Source organism: Larimichthys crocea, chromosome XIV (genome assembly GCF_000972845.2).
Source record: "Larimichthys crocea isolate SSNF chromosome XIV, L_crocea_2.0, whole genome shotgun sequence".
Taxonomy (NCBI): domain Eukaryota; kingdom Metazoa; phylum Chordata; class Actinopteri; family Sciaenidae; genus Larimichthys; species Larimichthys crocea.
Genome location: NC_040024.1, coordinates 10,441,989 through 10,468,953, shown reverse-complemented (window position 1 = coordinate 10,468,953; position 26,965 = coordinate 10,441,989). Strand labels below are relative to the sequence as shown.

Genomic DNA, 26,965 nt, shown 5'->3' with positions numbered 1-26,965 from the left:
TTCCATGAAAAATAATCAAATTCGCCAGCAACTCTTTACAAGAAAGGTCAAATAAAAATCCAATTTGTTTTTCACAAAATACTTTCTTTTCTTAGCGCTTATCTGACAGCCCCTCTACCAAAATAGAGCCCTCATAACTAAATCTAACATTGTGTTGTCGTTCTTTCCTGCGTGTCATCCTATTTATCGTCTAGCGCGACCATGAGGTGGTTTAAAAATCACCAAAATTATTAGTAATTTATGTTTGAACCAAATTTCATAGCAATCCGTCCAACAGTTGTTGAGACGTCTCACTCAAAACCACAAACATCAACCCCATGACGCTATGGTGCTGTAGGAAAAGTCAGAAGATCGTCAAAGTCAATAGGATCCTCTGGGGACCATGAACCTCTTGTCCAAAGTTAGGGGACCGACCGACTTCCACACATGGACATGGGCGTCGTGGTGAACCATTTGTTGCGTCCACTGCAGTATTTTTAAGACAAATACAACCAAGGAGTTCCTTTAAACAGTGAAAACGGTTCATTTTTGGGCCACAACAATCAAACAAAAATACCACGAGAGATCTCGAGGGACTGTTTTCCAATTACGTGAAAGGAGAGCGCATCAGTTCTTCAGAAATATGTCCTAATATTTGTTCAGTGCTTAGTTTAAGGAGTCCCTATCTGTCATAAACAGCAGAGATACAAATCTGAATTCAGCGTTTGGTTAATGTGATTCCCACGAGGGTTTCTTCTGCTCTAAATTATACTCTTCAGTTTTTATGGCTCTAAATGCTGCTGAAAGGTCAGGGAGTTTCTCTCTCTGCATCTTGCCGAGTGCAGACTTTATACATTATACATTGAACTTTCTGCAGCAGCAGCACTGCATAGAGGAAGCCTATTGAAACAGGAGGAGCAGAGTCATTCCACGGCTTTGAACGCTGTTGCAGGAGTCGGGTTTTGTTCCATTTATAGTGCAGCCGGTGAGGTCCTTAATGATGGGCTATGTCATAGTTCGGATGTGACTAATAGTTCGACACTTCAGGACGCCGGAGACAGGTCAGCGGGTGTGAGCTCCTTATGCAATGAGCAAGTGAGATCGGCCTAATTATCATGACCCGGGAAGCAAATGTCGTCGTGCATCAGTGCACGTGTTTACCCGTGTGTGTATATCTCTGTGTGTTTGCAGTATCCACACTTCCTCAAGAGGGACGCCAACAAGCTTCAGATCATGCTGCAGCGACGGAAGCGCTACAAGAACCGGACCATCCTGGGCTACAAGACGCTGGCGCTGGGACTCATCAACATGGCCGAGGTACCGCACCAAGAATTGAAAAAAAAAAAAATCCAGCTGCTGAAACTTTTGAATCTGTGATGTTCAGTTTCCTGCAGAAGTGATTTTGTGATGTGAAATGTTTGCGATTTTCTCATTTCCTCCCGCTTTACTCGGTATCAGGCTTTCTGCCACGATGAATGCATTCCTGCTAATTACACACAAGAAGTGGTTTGACACGTTAGTTTGAACTCACCAAAGACAAGACACACAAAAATATTCACAAACTAACCAAGCGAGGCAGCGGTAGACCAACAACTCCAACATAAAATAACTGTTGAGTGATATTTACAATTGCTACTGGACAGAAAAGTTCTTACTATTCATCACATTGACACAAAAACATGGGAAAATATGGTCCGGGTTGAATAATCAGGAACGTTTCAGTGGCGTGTTATCGCCACGCTTTAACTTCATCATCACATTTGATCATGCGATCAATTTACGTGCTTCTACCATGAGTAAATATGCCATGTAGTTACATTTTGGCTCTTTTTGTAATCATAAGGGTGTTTTATTTTGAAAATCGACTGGATTCTCTGCTTTGGTGCCGATTGACACCGGCTGCTCGCGGCGTTTGTCAAAGATAGAACCGCTGTGGCATAATTGGTTCAGGTCGATGAACCGGACCACGGTGCTTTTTGGTGAAACATTGACTAGAACGGCTGTGATTACACACACCGAATATGGTCCAGGTTGAAAAACACTGAAGTTTCCCTTCAGCTAGGACAGTTATGTTATTCTCAAATAAAGTAATTGTCAGATAATAGTGAAATGACGTCTTGCCGCATAAATATCCAGTTCACTCTCAGCTCAGAAGCTAAAACTAGGAAACTTTTTGCATGCACACTAACTGTCTCCATTTGAGAATCGCCGTATTTAATTTGGTTAAAGTCTGTAACAACAGAAAAGTTCATTTGTATACAGTTTACATAAGAGGAAATGAGTATTCTTCATATGACTGAGTGATTTATGGTTACAAGGTTAGGGCTGCTTTCATGCGCACGTCACATTTTTCGTGTATTTTCAGCTCCAGCAGCAACAGATGGAGGTCGAGCTGCGTGTTTTGAGGGCACGTCAGCTGTGAGTTGTTGAGTCAGCCAGACAAATGTCCCAGCTGATCGGAGCTGTTGACCCAACAAATTACCGGTCACGGGGCTCATTTCCCTAAACATGCATCCCCTCTGCCTCTCGCTGTTAACGGAAAGTGATTTCCAATCTAATATCAAGCATCTATCCTCCCATAAGCCACTTTTATTGTTTGGAAACTTTAATTTAGTGCTAACCTTCATTTAACCTTCATCTGAACTCGACCCAAGCAGGTGTGCTTTAAAAATTGAACCCAGTTTTTGATCCCAAGCCCCAGACGTTCTCTCCTCGGCCACCGTAAACGTCGCCATAAATCAAAGTTCCAATTAAATATTATCCTCGCCTTCCTCCGTCTCTCTCACAATATGAAACCTTTTATAAAAGGGTCTGTGATTAATGGCTGCTGTGGGTCTGTACTTGTGTGTGACGTTCCCTGTGCTTTACGGACGCTCGGTGGCTTTTCATCGGCTATAAAACACCTTGAACAAAACCGGCACGCCCACAAACCGTTTTATGGACAGGGAAAGGACATAAATGCAGACTTAATCAAGAGGTAGAGTGGTTTATGACGAGCAAAATTAAACCGAGTACAACTAGAATAAGCTGCTGAGTATAAAGTTTTCTCGCCCTTTATCTGAAATAGTTTGTTGCTCCGGTCTTTGTGCAGCCCCGCCGCCTGTTTAAGGCTGAATCTGCATGTGAAATGAAGTCAAATTTTATTCATGAGCCTCCCTCAGCAGACAGATTCGCCTGTAAAGCGTTTCACAGAGGGCAAAGGACACAAACGCAGACCCGTAAGCATGATCGGTTCAAACTCATTTCCTTCACAGGCACAGTAAAAGTCTCTCCCCAGAGCTCTCTCTCTCTCTCTATGTGTGTGTCAGTGTCAGAAAAATAATATGCTATAGGGACACACACTCAGGTTTTCAGTTCATTCGTATCCCAAATGTCATTTTGATGGCGCTGCACTTTTCTTTTTTTTTTTCATATGACAGATAGCTTCCACTGACCCAGCACAAACTCTGAAGCAGTTTGAAAATCCAAACATGCTTTGAGCTCCTACAGATTCTTCACAATGGACACATCATGAAGCAATTACGCAACAATGTCACGTTGAATTCGCCCTCATTAAAACCGAGATCCTCCTCAGTGTGAGGAGTGTGTTGCTTTAAAGATGTCATCATGTTTATCTGTGTCATACTGAAATCACGGCTCCCTCGGGTCCTTGAAATCCTTGTAAGTTTGTGAAGGAAATAGACATTATAAAAACTCTTAGACAGTATAAAGGATGGACATCGTATCCGTAGGTTTGACACCTGGTTGCTCAAACGAGCCACCTGTAAAGCCACCCAGCTGTCAATCAAAGCGTCCAAGCTTAAACTTTAAGCCTTAATATAATGTGAACAAGTGAGTTATATATAAATTCACCCTATAGAGCTATAGAGACCAAAACAGTTTTTTGTACCAGGCTGTAAACATGCTTATTTCTGCTGTGAAGTTGGACATTTGAACATGGGGACTTATGGAGACTGACTCACTTCTGGAGCCAGCCTCAAGTGGACGTTTGAGGAACTGCAGTTTTTGGCTTCACTTCACAGCCACGGAGGTTCCTGTTTGGGTACAACACAGTTGAAAGATTTATGGAGAACTCTTTAAACCACCTATAGCAAGTTTCCACAACCACAACATTTCTGTTTTTGGTTTATTCTCACCGCTCTTATAGACGAGTGTTCAGCCGTTTACAGCAACAAAGCTCTGAAAACCTACAGCTCAGCAGCAAACAGCAGAAAGACACAGCTGGCGACTCGCCGTTGAACATGGTGGAGCATTTAGCAGCTAAAGAGGAGGTGGTAGGGACCAAAAATGGAGCTAAAAGAGAGCCAGTGTTGCCTTTTAGTGTCAACTTAAAAGGTCAGTGTCACAACTTGTTTCCACAGCCCCCTTAAGGAGTTATTGTAGGTTAAAAGAAAAAATAAATGTCTGGCCAACAGTTACATTCTTTTTTTAAAGGTCACGTACACACAATGAATGTCAAAGATTCAGAGAAAAGCATATTTGAAGAGCTGAGTCTCTTTTAATAAATGTTTTCATGTACCATACCTTTCATTTCTCGGCTCGTTAAATAAACAAACAACCCTTTGTCACTGAGGCGAACATCTGCGGAGGGAGGAGTCGACTCGATAACCTCAATAACACACACGCTCGCACATATTCCAGTTTAATAACACGAGACGCAGTCACACCCCGAGCCTTTCGCCGAAACATCTGCACAGATTGCGCTTTTTTGCTTAATGTGACAAGCACTGGAGCACTGGCTTCACTTCACAGCCACGAAGGTCGCCATTTGGTTTCCACTCGCTGCCGGTTTTAAGCACAGCTTAAACCTCCAAAACAACCTTCAGCACCAGACCAGATAACACTGGCTGCCATGCAAGGTGCCAGCTGTTCAGAAGTTTTGTTGGTAGCAGTTTGGGGTTCTGTATCTTGCTCAAGGACACTCGAGGAACCGTTGATCGAATTGCCGATCATCTGATTCATGGATGATTTGTTTTACTTCCACAGCTGCCCAGAAGCGAAAGAAAGATGAACCTGTTGAACCTGAAATTATGGGAAAGTCATATTATCATTAGTAGAAAGCAGCACACGCATCTCTTTCTTGGTCTCTTCTGTGGTCCCAAAAAACTTCTTCCAAAGACAAAAAGGCAGTTCCAGCACACACTTATAAACTCTGCACTTATTTATTGACTTTAATAAAAAATAATAAATCAATGCGGAGGCGGTAAGTGTGTGCTGGAATTGCCTTTTCTTTCCCCTCCATAAAAGTCAAATCACACCAGTGTTTCTCATTAAATATGCACATTGTGTCTCCGTGATGTTTGCACCCGTCACATTTGCATAATTGTCTTTCTGACTGTAAAATCGTAAAAAAATTAGAGAGAGCCACCAGCGGCATTTAAAGCAGATTTAAAGCCACGATGAATGGATGCGTGGCAGTAATGTCTCTCTTTAATGCGTGTCTCCACAATAAGCTGCTCAGACTTCATTAACTCTCCGAGTGTGACCGGACTGCTGAGCGAGGCTGCTGTTTGCCGCAGAGAAGAAATTATACTCGCTGCCTCGCGTGTTCGCGTTTTCTCCGGCGTCTTTGGGTTTTTTTTAAATCCCCGGCTGTTATTTTTGTTTATCGTCCTCAACCTCCTTTCTTCTCGTCGTCCCATTATCGTACCTCTTCTGAACATCTGCTTCATGCCTGTCCTCGTTTCTTCTCTCGCTGCCGTCTAACCTGTATTTCTCTCCGTGTGCAGAGTCTGTATTTGTGTTTCATTTTTTTATCCTTCCTGAGGATGATCACACTTGAAACAATTCTCTTTTTCCTGGACATTTCTGTGACAAGTTTATGAATCTCACTTTCTTACCTTCTTCTGCTGATATAATCGGTCGATATTGGCCTATCACGGACATTTCAGTATCAGTGCACATGGAAAAACTTCAATTTGGGACAGTGGTGTTAAGTCTGGGACAGTTGAAAGTAGAATTTGGGACAGTCACGATTAATTTGAAGCCCAGTTTGACAAAAAAAAATCTCCTGAACGCACAATTTGGACAGAAATATGATTTATCTTGTGTTTTCTGTCCAGGTGATGCAGCACCCCAGTGAGGGCGCCCAGGTCCTGGGGCTCCACAGCCAGCTGAAGGACGCTTCGGTACCCGTCGCCGAGATCCGAGTCTACTCCCTCTCCAGCCAGCCCATCGACCACGAGGGACCCAAAGCAAAGATGTCTGGTGAGCACCGTCATCTCGCCACGACTGTCTGTACGTCCTCCTCACTTTCAGCGTGTCACCCTTATTCATATGTCCCCCTGTCTTTCTTCCAGATCGCTCCCCGGACATCGACAACTACTCCGAAGAGGAGGAAGAGAGCTACTCGTCAGAACAGGAAGGCAGCGACGACCCCATTCATGGACAGGTGTGTTTGGATAAGAGCGACAGCAAACGGTTATTTTAGCAGGTGATCGCGGTCACTGGAGCCAACAGAAGCGATCTTTCTAAGGTTTAAAAATGTAACACATCGACTTATTTTTCCTTTTTTATTTACGTCTTAGCATTCTTACATTGAATGTTCTCTCTCTGTAACATTGAAAATGTAGAAATGCAGTCAACAGAGGGCCAAGAAAAGGCTGTCGGGAAACTCATGACGAATTTTGATAGAAGCCACTGAAAGTTACATTATAACCTGTTCATTCATTGGCAATAAGAAATGATTGAAACATAAAGATGACATGCAACACACACAACCACAAAATCCATCCTTAGCAACTGGAGGTCTGTGTTTACCTCTTTCAAAGTGAACAGAGTGTTTGGCCACCTTGTTGCCATCCTAATTCGTTCCCGTTACAGACGCTTCTTCTTTTTTTTTTAACCGTGTCACCTTCTCTCTCTCGGCTTATGCGAAAGAGAGAAGGTGACAGTGCTCGGGGGATTTGAGGGGAATCGGTGCCCATCGGTGCGAGAGATTGGAGGAGAGAGTGAAAGGAGCAGAACAGACAGCGGAGGGAGATAAGGAGGGAGCAACAAGGCTTTGGAGAAAGGAGGGAGGGGAGATGGTACAGGAGGCGAGGGAGGTGAAATCTGTCACGGCTGCTGTTTGTCTTCGACTTAAAGGCAAATTTCATCCAATAATTAGGATTTTCTCTGCAGCTCTGACGTGAGAAACAAAAGATTCAAAAACTCTGTAAACATCATTTGAAAACTTTCGTATTAAAGGATTATCTGTAACGTCTCAGGCGCTCACTTTACCTGAAAATAAAGTCGTTGGGATGATCTGAATAAACCGTCGGCTTGTTTACTCGTTCTTCACGCCCCGTTTGCTGATGTCACCACGATACCAAGACCTCAACAGTACAATGTCATCATATATTAACTATATATTTAACTGAAATGATGAACACAATTAGGAAATTTAAAGCAACGCTGGCATTATTATCATGTTCCTGATTGGCCCTTGAATTCCTTGAAAGTTCGTGGATGAAATGAAAGTCTTGAGAGGTTTTGAAAATGGACACAAATAGCATTGAAAGTGCTTGAATTTATTTTGATTTTGTGCAAGAATAAAAAGTTCTTTTGAGATTTTTTTGTTTAACTTAACTTTAGTAAATATGTTCTGGCTTTTTCCTCGTTGTTGTAACAGAAAATTAACCTTAATCTGTGTCTTAAACAATGCTGTGTTTGATCCTTGAATTTTAGGGAATTGGGCCTTGAAAGTGCTGGAAAAATCCTTGAATTGGATGATTAAAGGTCCAGTGTGTAAGATTTAAGAGCATTTATTGGCAGGAATGGAATACAGTATAAGAATTATCGTGTTTTTATTGTGCCTTTAAAATTATTCATATCTACGGTGAGAGCGGGTCCTCTTCCACGTAGTCCACCACTAATGACGACTCGCTCACCTCTTCTCCTCCTCTCTCAGTATCTGTTCGACGAGGAAGACGAGGTGAGGAAGAAGAAGCCGAGGCGTAAGCTCCCTTCCAACGCCGCCATCACCAGAGTAAGAAAAGCACTCACTCTCTCGCCTCCTCATCGCTCTGCTTTTCTATCTGCCTCTTTGTTTTGTCAGTGAAGCAATTTCCTACAATGAAAAAGCCTTTTCAAATAGATCTCATTCAACCTCTCCCTCTTATCTGCCCCTCTCTCTCTTTCCCCCCCTCCGTCACTCCCCTTGTTGTTGGTTTTTCTATAAATCCATTTTCTCCCTTCTCCTTCTCAATACATAATAATGTAATTCGAGCCAATTTTCTGTGGAGGAAACACTGAGAAAAAGTCGCCATAAGCACCTGCAATAACACCACCACGCACGGAAATACTCACGAGGAACAGAGATTAAAACTAAATTGTCGGCAACCCCGAAAATTGCGGCAGACCTGCAATTTGTCAGAAAGTCGGAAAGTGTGTGTGTAGTTGCTGCAGGAGTTTGTCTCAGCAGGTTATTAATGGTGGTCTCCTGTGGAGGTCTGTGTGAGACTGACACCTGTGGACAAAGCACACACAAAAACACACACACAACATTATCAGCCATGATTTCTGCACCGCTGCAGGTGAAGAACACAATATTACACGAGAGGGCGTGCTTTACCGTCATTATTGGCACGGCAGTGTAATATTATAATTATACAACAGTTACCAACTTAAATATTTTGCCCTCAAAATAAACATGTTTTTGTTTCGTTATTTCTGTTTCCATGGAGATAAAGAAGTCTGACTAATACCTGGACAATCAGTCACGACAATAGACTCTCATATATGTAACGGAGCACGGTTTACTACTCCAGCGAGTAGTCCGAGCCTTAGTAAGTTTCCCAAATTAAATAAATACTACCCATATGAACACTAAGATATCTGCTGAAATTGACATTTTTTGTCTGTTTGATCTCCAGTGTTCTGCACACACAAACGAGGTTCACACCTGTACTAACGAGGCGGCCTAACAGCTCCATAAAATCCAGAATAATCTTCTTTTTTTTTTTTTAAAGCTGAAATTTGAAAGTCAGATTTATTACTTTATTGAGCTAAGTTTGCATGTTATATATTTGCTGATTCGAGCACGTACTAAATGTCTAGTCCATCAATCCGATCGCTCGGTCGGATCTACTTGTATAATCATAAACACGCACTCAAAAGCCATTACAGCAGACCCTCTGCCCTGTAACTGCAAACACAAACACACACATACATATATTTATGTGTACAGAGAAACAGCATGAAGTCAACCCTCTCCAATTTATAGCAGAAAATTGGGACACAGCCTCTTTTAAGCGCACCTCTTTGCAGCCACTCAGACGTCCACTTATGTTTTTGATGAAAGCTTTGCTCAACAAAAACAGCCAGATCTTTTCAAAAGGAGCATTTTTAACGTTGTTCGGTTAAACAGAACGCATCAGATTCAGAAAGAACAATAAAGTTTGCACGTTAAATATCTTTAATTCTGTCTTTTGTACTGTACTCAGTGTGATATAGGTCAAAGAGGATTTGCAAATCGCCGCGTTCTGTCTCGTTTATGTTTTGCGCGGCGTCCCACGGCTGTTCATCACAGTTTATACTCAAAAGCTTCAGGGAGTTGTAGAGAAATGAGCTGCTGATTACACACCAGAATCCTTTTAAATAAGCATAAAAAATAAAGTGTTCACACTGCAGATTTTTAGAGTCTTTTGTTTTATTGATTTTTGCCCATTTTTACTCATCAGGAAAAGCGGATAAATTAAAGTAACAATAAAAATAATAATGAGCATTTTGAAAGCTCGGCTCGTCCACACCGACGCACTGCTACACGTTATCCTGCACTGACGGAACAAATGGTGATGTCCAATTACAAGGTATCAGCTGATTCATGTTTCATTCTGTCAACAACCATCAGGATCCCCCCCCACAAACTTCCTCTCTCTGTCAGGAAAATGAGTTAAGGTCACTTTCATCGGCTACATTTGCAAACATGCCTGATGCCTCATAATGCTGCCAGCAATGTGAATAGAGCCCACACATAAGAACGAACAATATGACTATTATAGTGTGTTGACGTGCTGTGATAATCTAAAAATTGGCAAAGACGATGATCATTGGTGGACTTGAGGCAGGCTGAATGAAGCCTGGTTGCTCAACAAGCCACCTGTTGTATTATAGCAAGTTTCCACAACCACAACATTTCTGTTTTGGGTTTATTCTCACCGCTCTTATAGACGAGTGTTCAGCCGTTTACAGCAACAAAGCTCTGAAAACCTACAGCTCGGCAGCAAACAGCAGAAAGACACAGCTGGCGACCCGCCGTTGAACATGGTGGAGCATTTAGCGGCTAAAGAGGAGTCGGTAGGGACCAAAAATGGAGCTAAAAGAGAGCCAGTGTTGCCTTTTAGTGTCAACTTAAAAGGTCAGTGTCACAACTTGTTTCCACAGCCCCCTTAAGGAGTTATTGTAGGTTAAAAGAAAAAATAAATGTCTGGCCAACAGTTACATTCTTTTTTTAAAGGTCATGTACACACAATGAATGTCAAAGATTCAGAGAAAAGCATATTTGAAGAGCTGAGTCTCTTTTAATAAATGTTTTCATGTACCATACCTTTCATTTCTCGGCTCGTTAAATAAACAAACAACCCTTTGTCACTGAGGCGAACATCTGCGGAGGGAGGAGTCGACTCGATAACCTCAATAACACACACGCTCGCACATATTCCAGTTTAATAACACGAGACGCAGTCACACCTCGAGCCTTTCGCAGAAACATCTGCACAGATTGCGCTTTTTGCTTAATGTGACAAATACAGAAATATGCCCCGGCGCGGTATCCGTTAACTGCTGTTGTTTTGAGTCACCAAGCGTGAAAAGACAGCTCGGTAAATTGCCGCTCTATCCTCCCTCCTGTCATCTCTTTCTCCGCCATACATCCCCTCCGTCCATCACACGCACAGATGTGAACATCCATCTCCTCGAACGCCTCATGTTTTTTTTCTTTCTTCCGCAGCAACCAAACATCAAGCAGAAGTTCGTTGCCTTGCTGAAAAGGTTTAAAGTCACCGATGAGGTAGGTGCTGTTCTCACTTTTCTTATCTTGTGGCCTCGTATCACACATCCACACTTCATGTGCGAGGTTCAGAGTGTGTATTTCCAGTATTTGAAGACCCACAGAGGTGTGTGTGTGTGTGGGAGACATGTGAGATTCAGCCGGCAGCTCAAAGAAACACTAAACACTGTCGATCAAAATAGAAATGTGTGTGTGTGTGTTTGATGTGTTTATTTGCTTCTGGAGTCATTCCACTTAAATGTGTGTGTTTGATCTCACACAGAGTTTGTTTGTTTGGGTGTGTATTTATGTGTGTGTGTTTCCTGTCTGGACGTGGTTTGCGTTTCTGTCGCCTAAATTTGTGTTTTAGCGCTACACGTCTTTTTTCATAGGATCTCAGCCTCCTTAGGAAGAAGAGTCGCCTTTTTTGTAGACAGCCTCTGTGTTTCTAGTCCAGTCCAACTTATTATTCAAGTATACCCCCAGGTACTTATACTCCTCAACAGTATCCACAGGGACCCCCGGGATGGAAACAGGGGTCACTGGTGTTTTTCACCTGCTCAGTGTTCATGCATGACGAATAACGTCAGTGTATATCCCAGAATAAACACTCAGTATCTCAGTATGACATGTAAACATCTCTCTTCTTTCACTTTTACTTTTCACCACGTGTGAAGTCTCTAAACTTGCGGAGCCTTTTTTGACGAGAACCGAATCAAAGCTGCGTGATCCAGATCAGTTTTTAATGTCACGTGTCTCCTCTTTGTCTCGTCCAGGTTGGTTTTGGCTTGGAGCATGTGTCGAGGGAGCAGATCCAGGAGGTGGAGGAAGACCTGGACGAGCTCTACGACAGTCTGGAGATGTACAACCCGAGTGACAGCGGGCCGGAGATGGAGGAGACCGACAGCATCCTGAGCACGCCCAAACCTAAACTACGGTAACAGCACGGGCTCATACACACATCTCTGTAAACACGCTCATGCAGTACCTGCAACACTGACTCACTTTTGCTCCAATTCAGAGCCCCCTCTGTTGGTGAAAACAGCTCATCGCACTCACATCTTTTAAAGGTTATTTGAGGTTTACAAGAAAAATCAAACTGCAAAACATTTATTTTTAAAGAAAGAAAGGCGGCTGGGGGTTCCTGTGATCCTTGTTATTACTTTTTTAAAATCTGATCCAATGAAAGAGTCAAAAAATGTTCTTTAGAAGTCAATGATCCACACAGAAAAACCATTTTAAAGATCTGTTGGGCCTCAAGATGTGATAGCACGACTCGATGGTTATGATGGAGCTATATAAATAAATAAACGTGGTAGACTCATACTCTGCTTCTTTGTTTCCTCTCAGATAACAAAAGATATTTATTTTCTCACAGTAGGAGAAGCTCAGCTGTGAATAATAAAAGGAACGAAGGCTGACTCCTGTTTAGCTGCGTCAGAGCATCCTGCATCACTGTCTTCAGTAACACCTGCGCTTCTCCAACCACGTCGAGTCCGAATGTTCTCGCTGTTTGATAAGCTTTCTTGTGTCTCCCCGTGTCAGGCCGTTCTTCGAGGGAATGTCTCAGTCCAGCTCTCAGACGGAGATCGGCAGCCTGAACAGCAAAGGCAGTTTGGGCCGAGACACTTTCAGCCCGGTGAGTAACCGAGGTCGGGAATTTCACATACACGAGCGTTAGTGTGTGGCACTCAAGGAAACCTTGAACCGCTTGCTGAGAGAAGAGGGCAGTAAGAATTTATTGTCCTTAAAGGACGCCTGACTTTAAAACTGTGCGCAGAAGTCGCACGTTAAAGGTTGAAATACACGACTGTGGCTACTTTTCTATGCATGACTTATTCCTGAATCGAGGTTTTTGTTACGGAAATGATTTCTACACTATAAAACCTCTGTGAGCTGCTTTTCTATCAACATTTTTAAACACCCCAAAGGACTCACAAGTTAAATCTGAGGACGGCAACGTGGTTATTAATTTATAAAAGCAGGAAAAAAAACACATTCCTGCTACACAGTCAAATGAATAACTTGACAATGGTTTCCTTTTAGTATTAATAGATGGTTGACCTGCTCACTATATGCAATTTATGAGGCGTGAAAGTTAAAGTAAAGATTAAGAGAGATTAGCATTCTTTCCGGGTACAAGCCAAAGATTATGCAGTCAGTAGGACAAGTGGGTACAGATAATAGAGGAATGGATTATTAACCTAAAACTGTCGTACATTAACCAAACTTTTAATCTGAACCAAACCTTTTGGGGTTTTTGTACAAATATGTAATTTTATTTATAATTTTTTATTCTCCTTTAGCTTCTTGTGAATCTAAATTTACGGTGGTATACCTCGTAATCGCGGAGATAACACGGGTCATCCACTAATCTAGAAGATCGGCGCTTTGATCTCTGGCTCCTTCAGTTTCCTTTGACAAGATACTGCAAATTGCTCCCTGAGATTGTGAACGTGTAGCTCCCAAAAACTGACGAGCAGTTGGCATATGTAGTGTAAAAGGAAGACTAGAAAGGTGCTACAGAAGTCCATGATTAGGCTGCTCATCATCCTGTGGTACAGAAATCAAAGTGACTTTATTCACTAAAGTAAAATACTAATTTCTAGGATAATAAAACAGTCAAACAGTGACATAAAATCGTGTAATAATACAACATAAAACGATCACAAGCTTTAAAACAACTTGATGTGTTAAACATCCAGAATCTGAAACCCATGGAAATCGCCCGGCGGGGAGGAAGCATCGTGCAAACATAACATTTCAGAAACGTTTCCTTAATGGAGCAGAAATCCAATAGCTCTTTGACAGCCGCCATCTGCTCAATAAAAAGTGTGTTTAATCACGCCGCTCTGAATGGATTTCACTGTGTGTGTCTCTGTGCTGCAGTCTCTCACGCTGAAGTAAACCTTTTTAAACGTGGTCACTGGTGTCTGCACACTAACTGGAAAAAGAAGTCTGATTTAATCCCAGTAAATTAGTTTGAATCCAGTTTATTCACGCGAAAGAAGCTGCTGTTATTTTTCGATTGGACAGGATGTTTCTGACTGTCGCCCCCTCGTCTTTCCAGCAGGGGGAGCAGCCTCCTCTAGAGAAGATGAAACCGTCCCGCAGCCGCAACCTGGAGGAGGCGTTGTCCGAGACCGACACACTGGTACGACTCTTTAAAAACAAATAAATAAAAAAACAACGTCTGATTGCGTGTGAAGCAGAGTGTGTCATCACTTCAGATCGAGGGAGACGGAGGAGACCCAAAAAAAGTGATGAAGTGTCAGAGATGGCGGTGCCAGTATCTTCTTTCTCTGACACTGATACTTTGTCTTTGTGTGTGTGTGTGTGTGTGTGTAGGAGCTAACGGATCAGGAGCTGTTTGCCGAGCTGGGCCCCTGCATCATGGTATCAGTGGCAGAGAAACCCCGTACGCCCCTGAAGAGCAGCAAAAGTGAAACCCAGGCCATGCCGTCACCAAGGTAACCAATCAAAAACCCACACTTGTAGATATCCAATTATGTCTGAGCGCTCTTATTCATAATCAAGATCACGGTCGCTCGTTCTGAGAAATGAAACACACTTCCATGAACTGTCTGTTGACTAAAATCAGCAAAGTATCCATGTTTTATTCCTTTTGCTCTTTCCCTATCAAAGAATCAAAGCAAGACACGTAATTTTAACTGACTAATACAATCAACTCAACCTTTCTCCACTGTGAACTACATCTAATTCTGCCTCCTGTCCGTCAGCTTAATCCAATCTTCACGATGCAAAACAAGGCAAACTTGAACGATGATTTATTAAACATGAATAACTTTAAGCGGCCGCCCCGTGTGTGGAGGCTATAGTCCTCAGTGCAGCTGGCCCCGCATCAGACGGCCATTTACTGCGTGTCACTCCCCCTCTCTCTGCTTCCTGTCTATCTTCAGCTGTCCTATCATTAAAAGCATAAAAAGCCAAAAAAATAATCTTTAAACATGAATAACTTGCAGCGCCGTCTCAACAAAGACACCGTCCTTCACAGAAACTCGTGTCGACCCACGACTCGGCTGATTTCTCAGCAGACTGTATCATCGACACATTTTTCCGCACAGCGTAAAACTGCAATAAACTGCATTACAATGACATCATCCACTCGACATGAGCTCGTCTTGAGGATGCAGCGGTGAGGCCGTTAACAAGTCATCAAGCTCACATCGCTCCACTTCTCGCCTCCCTTATTGGCTCCCAGTAAAACAAGAGAATCAATACTGACGTTCCTCCAGAGTTTGGCCGAGGCCTCTTAATTCTTCCTCCTTAGTTTAAATTCAGCTGCGGCTCCTAAACTTCACGAGATCTGCTGAATCGGAGCATTCGACTGCTGAGGTCGGCCTTCGTGTAATCGCCCAACAAAACAATCATCCACATTCGTACGTGACAGCAAGCTGTAATTGTTTGGTGTCCCAGAAGACAGAAAGTCGACGTTGAATATTTTGCACTTATACGTGAAGTCATTTGAGCTTTTTTTGTTTCTCATTCTCAGGTTGGACGGAGGCCACACGCCCAGACAGAAGCGAATCAGCACTCCCATGAAGGAGAGACAGCTGTCCAAACCTCTGAGCGAACGCACCAACAGCTCGGACTCGGAGAGATCCCCGGAGCTCGGACACAGCACGCCGGTAACTTAGTATTTTAAAGTCTGCAGCACCGTTCTAACCGAGCGTATGCGAATAAATCACGTTGTTCATCAGTACTCCCACAGAGGGATTTACACTTTTTGCTGCCTTTGTTCAGTCTCCCTCCACCGACTCCTTTCTTGTCTCCTTCCAAAGTAAATAATGCATCCTGATAATCTATGACTCGCCCAGAGCTCAGAGATGAATTATGTATGCGCTGCTGACTCATCCGAAGAGTAAATGTATTGCTGTGGGGCGGTTTATGTACTCTGTGTGTGTGTGTGTGTATTGCTGTGGGGCGGTTTATGTACTCTGTGTGTGTGTGTGTGTGTAGCTCCTGAGGAAGGTGGTGTACGATCAGCTGAACCAGATTTTGTTGTCGGACTCGGCTCTCCCGGAGAGCCTCATCTTGGTCAACGGCACTGACTGGCAAGGGCAGGTAAGACCGAGAGAGTGTGTGTGTGTGTGTGTGTGTGTCTGTATTTCCCATCAAACATCTCTCTCACACTCTTGGTGTGTGTGTGTGTGTGTGTTTGCAGTATGTCGCAGAGCAGCTCCAGGTGAAGAGACACCCGGTGGTCTGCACGTGTTCGGTGGCCGAAATCCAGGCGGTGCTGTCGGCCGTGCTCACACGCATCCAGAAGTTGTGAGTTAAACGCTCGGCCCGCTCGCGATGACTCGTCCTCTGAGTAGTTTGCTGTCCTACGTTTGACCCTGTTTGTTTTGCTCCATCCTCCACATCTCTGCCTCCTCCTCATGACTCCACATTATGCCAGAACAGTACTTTATATCCTCTAAATAAAATATTATCTATATATATATCTCCCTTATGTTTTTATTTCTCTCCTCTGCCAAAGCATATAAAGAAAAATAGAGGATAAAGAATCTGGTATAAATTAGGGCTGTCAATCGAAACTAATTAATCGAAAAAAATTCTGTAATCTATCAATAAATGTATCAATAAATTAAATGCATTTTTCTGAGACTGAAGCTTATAATGAATATTTATTTATGTAAAATGATCAAATTAATGTAGAATAAACACAGAGAAAGTATATTTAAATTCATTCATTTTATTGGCTTAAGGTGCACATATGCACAGTGCAAATAGAAAAAAGCCAGAATGAGGAAATATACTGACGAGTGCCACACTCCTGTAGTGTAGACTGGGTGTTTTGCTTTGAGGTGATATGTTAAAGTCGTGTTACTTCTGTGGAATTTAAATTCAGCTTTGCAAACTGTGCAAATTGCCTTGTTTTTGTTGGGCAACTTTTTAAAATAAAATGTTCCATCTTTATCAATTTTTAAGCCATAGACTCTCCTTTAGTTAGGATAGATGTTTGACCGTGCATGTGACCAAAGGTTATGGGTCAGCCGCCACCGGAAGTAAACAAAACCACGTTAATTGTGTTAATTTTTTTTAACGCTTTAATTGTTTAAATTGTTTTTTATGCCTCTGACTTGAAAATCTTTGAGCGAATTAAGAAATTTAATGTTAAAATTAAAATTTTATTTAATATAACTGCACAGTGAAACCCTTTCTGATGATCCAGAACGCGGCAATCAACCCAAGAGGTCGCGTTACCCCGCTGATCAGCGAGCTCCACCTGTAGCAGCCCGCGTTAAATTCAGATCTCTAATGCTCGCCTACAAAAGTAGCCTCCACTTCTCCACCTACTTGAATACAGACATATGTTACCTCCTCCAAAAACCTCCTGAAGACCTCCAGCTCTTCAGAGAGGACCTCCTCTCCAACAACTGAACATGCTAAATTTCAGATTTTTCAGAAGGTTTAGACCTCCTACCGGTTGAATTTGAGGAATTTCTACTTGTTTAATCTTCCTTTTTATGGATGAGACATTATAATGAAGTCCCAGTGGATACACCTCCACACAGCCACACCATAATATAACAATAACACCACCCTCTCTCTCCATCTTTGCCTCTGTAGCTGTAACTGTAACTCATCCATGCCCAGAGCGGTGAAGGTGGCGGCGGTCGGCAGCCAGAGTTACCTGGGAGCCATCCTGCAGTTCTTTGTCACTCAGCTCGCCAACAAGACGTCCGATTGGCTCAACCACATGCGCTTCCTGGTCGTCCCTCTGGGTAAGACAGCGTCCGCTTGTGTTTCCATGGTGACTAGGAGGCTGTTGTTCTTGCAGAGTCACGCTGCGGCAAGGTTTTATGAGACGGAGGGGAACTCGAGCGATGTTTTTGGGACAGCGTGCATGATTTTTTTCCGTCTCCGACAGGTTCCCATCCGGTTGCCAAGCACCTCGGCGCCCTTGACAACCGCTACAGCTCCTCCTTCCTGGACGGCGCGTGGAGAGACGTCTTCAGCCGATCCGAGCCTCCGCAGACAGGTACCGACTGCCCGTCATGCTGAGGGCGAACATATGCGGACTCGGCGGGGTGATTGTTTTGGGTGAATCTCGTCGTTCTGTCTCCTCTCAGATCAGTTGGATGTCGCGGCACGAATCACACAGTACATCAGCGGCGCCACGGTCACACACCAGCTGCCCATCGCCGAGGCCATGCTCACCTGCAAACACAGGACGTGAGTACGGACACAAACACAAACAGACTGTCTCACACACTCTGTTCTCTAACACTCTCTCTTGTTTCTGTCTTTCCAGGCGAGATGAAGACTCCTACCAGAAGTTTATTCCCTTCATAGGGGTAAGATTTGAATCCAGCTTTAAATCTAACGTAGATCACAGCTGATCATGTTGCTCACCTCACTTCTGTTTTTCCAGGTAGTGAAGGTCGGTCTTATCGAGTCCGGTCCTTCTCCGACAGGTGAGGAAACTGTTTGAACACACAAAGTCACAAAATCATTTGATTCGATTCAGCTGTTTATAACGTGATCACTTCATTTTCGTGAAGGAGATATAGAAGAGGGCGTGGCGGTGAGCTTGGCTGTCCCCTCCACGTCTCCCCCCTCTCACGGCTCACCCACGGGGATGATTAAAGAGGCAGCCACGCCTCCCTCCTCTCCCTCCATGGGCAGCGTGCTGACTGTACAAGGGTAAATCTGAGCTACGCTTCTTACAAAAACATCTGCAGCAGCAGAGCGTTCGCCAGACGAATAAAGGTCGAGTTGTGCTCAATGCTTTTATTTTGTTTTATTTCCTGTCCCGCAGGAGTCCCAGCATGTCTCACGGCGTGGACGCCATCGGCCTGCAGGTGGATTACTGGCTCGCCTCCTTGGCCGACAAGCGGCGCGAGGGCGAGCGACGCGACACGGGCTGCAAGAACACGCTGAAGAGCGCCTTCCGCTCTCTGCAGGTCAGCAGGCTACCAGGCGGGGGCAGCAGCGACCCGCAGGCTCAGGTCAGCACCATGGCCATGACGGTGGTCACCAAGGAGAAGAACAAGAAAGGTGAGAGGAGTTATGTACTAGACATTATTTGAAGATACTATTATTATCTAACCAGCATATGCTGGTTTCTCACGTGGATCATCTGCAGATCTAAGGCGGGCTGAATGACGCCTGGGTGCTCAACAAGCCATCTGTTAAGGCACCAAGCTGTCAATCAGAGTGGCCACACTCTTAATTATTTATAACTTTAAGCCTTAATATAATGTGAACAGGTGAGTTGTATATAAATTCACCCTCAGTACAGTCGTCATGAACGGGGAAATTATCTACAGAGACCAAAACTGTTTTTTGTACCAGGCTGTAAACATGTTTATTTCTGCTGTGAAACATGGGGACTTATGGAGACTGACTCACTTCTGGAGCCAGCCTCAAGTGGACGACAAGAGGAACTGCAGTTTTTGACTTCACTTCACAGTGGTTGCTGCTTGACCTTTAAAGATTCAGAAATCTTTAAAATTTCATGTGTTACCTTGAACTAAGACTGGGTAAAAAATAAAAAAGGACTTTTTGTTTATCTTTTATTTATCATAAGTTACAGTTGATCCAATATTGATTGTTTCCATTTGAAATATTGTTGTTGTTAGTTATGACGAGAAGTTTCAAACAGTGAAAGAACAATGTTGCTTAGTTGTGGAATAAAAAAATAAAAAGAATTAAGCACATCCGGAGACGTGTTTTAATAAATCCAGTCAGCTCTACGCTGCACTTCCCGTTCATCATCTCTCATTCTGCCTCTCTTCAGTTCCCACCATCTTCCTGGGAAAGAAGCCAAAGGAGAAGGATGTAGACTCAAAGAGTCAGGTCATTGAAGGCATCAGCCGACTCATCTGCTCCGCCAAGCAGCAGCAGACCATCCTGAAAGGTAAACCCGGAGGATCGGGGCGGTTCTGTACTGAATGTTTGAGCACTTCATCTCTCTGTCATCTTGTCACCCGGCTGAGTTCTGGTCTTGTGTCCCTGCAGTGTCCATAGACGGCGTGGAGTGGAACGATGTTAAGTTCTTCCAGCTCGCCGCCCAGTGGCCCACTCACGTCAAATACCTACCTGTCGGACTTTTCGGCTACAGCAAACCCCCGTCCTAGGGGTGACCACCCGCCGACTCCTCTGACCCCCCCCAACTTGACCTTCGACTTTCCTCGATCCTGTCACACCTTTTTTGCGCAAAGACCCCCCCCCCCTCGCCTCTCTGCGCCTGGACTGTGTTTCTTCCTTTTGGTTTTGTTTTGGCTGCAGTTTCTCTTTTGGGAAGGAGGAAGAGGAGGGGAGGCGTTAGGGGGGGTGCAGCGCTGTTACTAGTCACTTTAACGCCCCCTTTTTTTTTTTGGTGTGTGTTTGCGTGCGTGGCGAGTGTGCATGCACACGTGAATGTACAGTATGTGTGTGTGTGTGTGTGTGTGTGTGTTTACAAGGGGCTTACAGCACAAGATTATTAGCTGACTGCCATTTTACGTTTCCGTTCTATGGAATGCAACAGCATGCAACAACTCACAGATTTCAAAGCCCTTCAAGTTTTTTGACCCCCCCCCTGCAAACCTCGAGACCCGATCCAACCACGTGCATGAAAACTTAACCACCACTCATGTGCCGGAAACAGTTACTCAAAAATAGAACGCGACGGGACGCTTCGGTGTTTGCATGAGTCAGTGAAAACACAAAGAAAAGTCTCCCGTGCTCACAAAAATGTCAAATAATAATAAAAAAAAAAAAAAGGTTTGCATGTGACAAGTTCTCCGACGCCCTTCAAACAACACACCCGGTTTCTCTTTTCTTTCTGATATTTCAAGGGCTTCCATATGATTTAAAACATTTTTTCTGTACCAGAATAAGTAATTTGGATGTCTAATGCCAAACCTTTAAAAAAAAAAGAAGAAAAAAATCATATCTATGAAGGGGAAGTGTATTTTTTTTCTCTTTTTAATCGTGCTCTAGTGGAAAATAGTCAAACTTCCCTTTTGAAAGCAGTTTCGTGATGCATAGTGTACGTTTTTGTGACGAGCTCCAGGGGGCTACCGTAACGTGCAGTTTTCTTCTTCAACTTCTTATTTGCTATGCACTTATGAGTACACATCTGGGTGTTTGAGTACAGCTGGTAAGAAATATATAAAACTGTCTTGACATCAGAAACAAACAGGGGGAAAAAATGCATATTTAAACAGTCCCAATTTTTTATTTAAGGAGTTTAAACACCTGCAATAAAGCACAATGTTGTTTCCTCACAGCAGACCTGGTTAAAACATTTTTAAAAAGTTATTATAAGTTCAGTTATGTTGGCACAGGTCTGCTTCATGCTTTCTCTAGGATGTCGTGAGGTGATTAGTGAGTGTACAGTAACACGTGAGTGTGTGTGTGTGTGTGTGTGTGTGTGTGGTCAACAAGAAAAAAAAATCACTAACTAGGAGGAAAACTTTTTCTATCATGTGACAGAGGGCATGTAATTAGTGTGTGTGTGTGTGTGTTGATGATGTGGTCATTATCGATATCATTGATCGATCAGAAATTTGGGCTGTGAAAGCTGCAGGAGTCGTCTTGTTTACTTTGTAGCCTGGCACAAGGCGAACATCCACCCACCCACCGCTAAAACTGAAACAAATTGAATTAAATCAGCTTTTTAATTGAAATTATTTGATTGGTTTGAATCCAGGAATGCAGCCTTGTGTCGCCTACATCGTAACACGCTCTCCATCTCCGGTGAAGTATTAGCAAAACTAGTTTTTTTTTAAATAGTGTTAATGCCAACGTCTGTTTTTGTTTAGATTAGAAAGCTTGGATGTTCCAGTGTTCCAGTCGTGATGTCAGCAGCACGTCTCGGCTCATTTCTCTGTTGGACGTGACGCGAGGTTTCACGCTGAAGGCTCTCTCTCTCTCTTGTTTGGTCTCAGCTCACTTTGGTGTTAATTACATGCAAATATTTGAATGTATTGACTTCAGTTTACACACGCGGTGCTGTCTGACGAGCGAGAGAGCGCGCCCATCGTGAAACCTGTAGATTTTCTTCACTCGTGTTGCTGACAACCAGTTAAGGGCTTGATAGACCGACTGACTGACTGACAGGGTTTCATTATACCTGGATATCAGTGAGTGTTGATGTACTGTAACTTGACGATGAGGTTGCTCAATCATTTCATTCCAAAGTTTAATACTTGCTCTTAAAAAAGAAGCATTTTTGGCATAAAAATAATTCATTCAATCATTCTGAAAGTGAACTAAATCTGAAGAACAAAAGTACAATCATCTCTAAAATAACCCATACTTAGAAAAACTTTATAATGTGCCACTAATGACTTTATTTACATTAACAAATCATAATCAAAAACACATTAAAGTTCTGCTATTATGCATGAATAATAACTTTTGGGTTGCCTGGTTGTGAGGCCAAATTTCAGTCAAGTATCCCTTTAGTTAGTTTAGTTGCTTTTCCGTTTTTTCTATTAACAATGAGTCAAATTAGTACATGTTGAGAATGAGAATGAGAATTATTACCAAACTCCTCGGTTCCCTTCAGGTTTACAGACCACTTTAGTGTCTTTTAGCTCATTGTTTTGGTTTATGGGTCCGCAACTTTACTGTTTCGAAGCACTAAGAACTGACTGTACACCACATTTCCCAGCCCCAAAACAGCAGACAAATAAAGTTAGAAACTGGCCGGGGAACACGGAAGCTAAAAAGAGACAAATAGTTCCCACAGGAGGCGGTGGAGACTCAAACTGAGCTAAAATAAGAGTGAGCAATAGACAGCAGGTGGACAGAAACACGTCTCCAAATGAACGATAGTGTTCCTGTGTGTAAATGGTCAACCAATTTGCCAAATTGTGCACCAATAATACTATAATTAATAAATAAATACATTTGTTAGAGCTAAAATGTAGCTGAACTATAATTTGTTAGAGCTTGCAGCTTGTTTCTGCTGCCCCCAAGTGGCCAAAAAACAACACGTACTGCTTTAATATTAAATATTATCATTATAACAAAGTTTTTCTGCTTGGATGAAATCATTAGCTCTATGATTGTGCAAGTTAATAAGTCAAACAGGTCATGAGGAACAGGAGGGATCCTTCACCAACATGTGGCAACCCGCTCAGTACAATTTTAACCTTTTTAATAAAGTCATTAGTGACAACTTAGAAGGTTTTTTTCTTAAGTATGCTTTATTATGAAAGAGTGCTGCATTTTTAAATTAGAAATTTCAGAAAATACAAATATTTCCAAATGTTTCACGACAATTTGGAATGAAATGCTTTTCTTTTTTTTTTTACTGTAACCACGAAGGGTCAACGATCTTGTGTCTACTAACTCAAAATGCTCTTTGCCTTGTAGTGTTGTTAGCCTATTTATCGCAGTGATGTGAATCTAAACTACCTTTCCGAAATTGTACGTCATAGTGTACCGATGCCTCTTTCCGCTTGCAGCCTACACATCGAGAGTTTAAAGGTCAGCTGACTCTCTCCGTCCGGCTCTCTGGTTGAACTGAACTTGGAAATATTCTTCTGAAGGAGAGGCATTAAAAAACCAAAATCACTGCCAAAACTACAATGTGAAACATTTGTGATAACATTCAGATAGATATGTGGGGTCTTTTTTTTTTTTGGTTAACAACAAAGTGATCCTTGTTCTGTAGTCATCATTTCAGTGTTTGGAGGAACTGAATGCTTTTTTTAAAATCACAGCCACACTCTGCAGCTTTTCTCGTCTTCGTCACCTTTACACCACCATTACCATTTACATGTTTTTATAAAAGTCTCTTTGAAAAAAAAAACCCTGGTTGTTCTCTACGTAAGTCTTGAACTCGTTCCTGTGTGTTTTTACCTTGTACCTCTGTACCTGTGTGTGTGTTTGTGACGGTGTTAACGATGGTTCCTCTGTCCTTGACTAGTCGTGGTTAGAGATCAGGAGCTGTTTGGTCCATCAATAATCTCTGTCCGTGATCAGCAGTGTCTTTTCTCTCCACCGTCCTAAATATATGTCCCTCTGATGATGAGAGAGTCTTCTTCACCAGGCTTCCACAAGCTTAGCTTTCTGAAATCATCTTAATATCGTCCCCATTCCCTTAACAGCTTGTACATTTGCTGTCTGTCCTCGTGGGAAACGGGATTTGCCTACGAAAAGCAGTAGATCTTCTGCTTGATGAGGTTCTGCCCTAAGCTTGTGGACTTGTGGAGAGTATTTTGCACATGCCATTGTTTCTTCAGCAGCAGTCTTCAGCTTTTTTGCCTTTTGCCTATAACAATAATTATAATAAACTATAATGCTTGTACATATCAGATAGTACTTGTTATATTGTATTCTAGTTCTGTTTTTTTGTCTTAATTTGACATGTTTTGTAGTACTGCTTTTTCATGATTATGTTTGTCAATCAAACAGATGTGGGATGGAAAAGTGGAAGTGTTTATTGTTTCATTTGTTTTTTAAAATAAAAATACTCCTGATTTGTAACTCGGCCTTGTGTTTTTAATATATATAAATATAAATATATATAAGCATGTTTAGTTTAGCTTCTTTACATTCACATCTATACTGTATATTCACATCCAGCTGTTTATTCTGTATATGTTGTCGAGCAATTGAATAACTTACACTTATATATATCATATAGTATATTCATTTCACTCCATCCATACTGTTAATACTGTATATACCTTATAACAAACTAGTTAGTATATAGCAATATATAAATATTCTAATATTTACAAATGAATATGAACAAATAATTGCAGTAAAGGGACAAAAGAGGTTGCAGGGAAAAATAATAATATAAGCTAAAATAAGCTGCAGTTCAAATGAGAAATAAAAATATGATGTTACTGTTGCAATTACACCAAATTTGAGTGAGACTTTTCCTCACATATTCCCTCCTGACCATGTAAATAAATAGTGAAGCGGGTCAGTGGTACACAGCAGGCCCTCTTTGCTCTTTGAATGGAGCCTGTGCTGACATCAGAACACAAAGAGTATGAGCAAAACAAGAGACTTCACTTCCACCTACATCCTGTCTTGTGAACAACCTGTTAAAGTTTTTATGAGGCAGCGATAACATTAAAGATCCAGTGTGTAGAATTTATTATACAACAAGTAGATCCAACCGAGCAATTGGTCAACTAGACATTTAGGATGTGCTCAAATCAGCATGACAGGACACCTGACTCATCACTAAAAATATCACTCCACCACCTCCACATTGTCACATCCTGAAAATATATAACATGTAAACAAATATCCAAAGTCCACTGGAAGTCAACTAAAGTAATACATCTGAATGTACCATTTCAGCTTTTTTTTAATGAATATTCTGTGTGTTACAGATCTGTTAGACCGCCTCGTTAACGCAGGTGTGCACCTCGTTTGTGTGCAGCTGAGCTCAGAGTTCAGTGAGCTCAGAGAAAATGTTTTTCAAGACTAAAAGTGGATTAATATGGACTGAAGAGGAATATCCTGTTAGATAAAAACATGTTGTTCATTTAGTTTTACTTTGTTCAAAACTGTACATTTTTGACTTTTGGACTTTACAATGCCGTGGAGATACTGGAAATGTTTGGATCATCCTCCATCAGCTGTGCTGGTGAGTCAATGATATGGCACTAGCTTTGGTTCATGGATTTAGAAGGCCCATCTAATCTGTCCATGGAAAAATCTGTGAAAAATGTATGTGCGCTTTTCCGTTTATACTTAGCTTACTAATATTGCTTAAGTGGCATATCTAGTTCAGGGTTTGGTTTGTCTGTTCTGGGCTATTGTACAAAATGGAGGTTCAACATGGTGGAAGAGGACCTGTTCTTTTTCACCTGTTCAGTGAGAAAGAGGCAGCATTTCTATGCTTTTTATAGTTTTTAACGGTGTTTCTATCTGCTTTGTGTAGCAGAGTGGTTCTACAAGCAAGTTAGTGCATTCATTAAGCAGTTTCAGAGAGTTAAAACGGTCTGTACTTTTGAATACTTCAGTACAAAGGGTACTGAATTGAATATATACATGATATATGTGTACACAGGGCCAGTTTTTGCTATGGGCAATGTGGGCGACTGCCCAGGGCGCAATCTATGTTAGGGAGCACAAGCGCCCTGGGGAAAAAAAGAAAAAAGAAAACTCGCCAGTTTTCTATAACGCTCATTTCCATGTCAAGTTAATGGAGTGGGTGCCCTCAGGGCGTAAATGTAGCCAGGACCGCCTCTGTGTGTACACATACAAATGATAAGTCAAAACAGCACTAAATCTGTCTGAATTATGAAAGGTATAAGGAGCCGAAAGAGCCAGCTCTTCTCGGTGAGTCAAATGACCCGACTCCCTAAAAAGAACCGAACTTCCCATCAATACACTATATACAAAGGGTGTATTAAATATATATACATGATATGTGTGTAAACATACAAATCAGTAAGTCAAAACAGCACTAAATCTGGCTGAATTATGATATAAGTATATAGGTATAAGCTTGGGAGCCGACAGAGCCAGCCCTTCTTGGTGAGTCAAACGACCTGACTCCCTAAAAAGAACCGAACTTCCCATCACTACTATACAAAGGGTGTATTGAATATATACATAATATAAGTGTGTACACATACAAATCAGTAAGTCAAAACAACGCTAAATCTGGCTGAATTATTAAAGGTATAAGCTTGGGAGCCGAAAGAGCCAGCTCTTCTTGGTGAGTCAAATGACCCGACTCCCTAAAAAGAACCTAACTTCCCATCACTACTATACAAAGGGTGTATTGAATATATACATAATATATATGTGTACACATATAAATCAGTAAGTCAAAACAGCGCTAAATCTGGCTGAATTATGATATAAGTATAAAGGTATAAGCTTAGGAGCCAAAAGAGCCAGCTCTTCTTGGTGAGTCAAATGACCTGACTCCCTAAAAAGAACCGGAATTCCCATCACTACTACAACATTTCCCGCCCCCTTGCCTTGGGGGAAAATGGCAGACGACGTGAATCATCTTGATGTTTGATTTCATCTTTGGTTTTAGATTCTGGGAGAACAGCCATTTTTTTT

The 26,965-nt window shown here is 42.3% G+C and overlaps 2 protein-coding genes across 2 annotated transcripts in view; both read left to right on the top strand.

Annotated features, from left to right (window-relative positions):
- Positions 1–23,640, top strand: part of pacs1 (phosphofurin acidic cluster sorting protein 1) — a 55,532-nt gene extending 31,892 nt beyond the window's left edge. The window contains exons 4-24 of the mRNA XM_019264675.2: positions 1,171–1,296; positions 6,042–6,186; positions 6,279–6,370; positions 7,871–7,948; positions 10,910–10,969; positions 11,725–11,885; positions 12,494–12,587; positions 14,019–14,102; positions 14,297–14,418; positions 15,462–15,597; positions 15,929–16,033; positions 16,134–16,240; positions 17,546–17,700; positions 17,847–17,957; positions 18,049–18,151; positions 18,231–18,273; positions 18,351–18,393; positions 18,481–18,622; positions 18,738–18,976; positions 19,719–19,838; positions 19,940–23,640. Coding sequence (XP_019120220.1) covers positions 1,171–1,296; positions 6,042–6,186; positions 6,279–6,370; positions 7,871–7,948; positions 10,910–10,969; positions 11,725–11,885; positions 12,494–12,587; positions 14,019–14,102; positions 14,297–14,418; positions 15,462–15,597; positions 15,929–16,033; positions 16,134–16,240; positions 17,546–17,700; positions 17,847–17,957; positions 18,049–18,151; positions 18,231–18,273; positions 18,351–18,393; positions 18,481–18,622; positions 18,738–18,976; positions 19,719–19,838; positions 19,940–20,058 — 2,385 coding nt within the window. The 3' untranslated portion in view covers positions 20,059–23,640. The remainder of the gene's footprint in view (positions 1–1,170; positions 1,297–6,041; positions 6,187–6,278; positions 6,371–7,870; positions 7,949–10,909; positions 10,970–11,724; positions 11,886–12,493; positions 12,588–14,018; positions 14,103–14,296; positions 14,419–15,461; positions 15,598–15,928; positions 16,034–16,133; positions 16,241–17,545; positions 17,701–17,846; positions 17,958–18,048; positions 18,152–18,230; positions 18,274–18,350; positions 18,394–18,480; positions 18,623–18,737; positions 18,977–19,718; positions 19,839–19,939) is intronic.
- A 1,716-nt stretch (positions 23,641–25,356) lies between these two features.
- Positions 25,357–26,965, top strand: part of klc2 (kinesin light chain 2) — a 15,279-nt gene continuing 13,670 nt past the window's right edge. The window contains exon 1 of the mRNA XM_027287831.1: positions 25,357–25,529. The gene's annotated coding sequence lies outside the window, so the exon portion shown is untranslated. The remainder of the gene's footprint in view (positions 25,530–26,965) is intronic.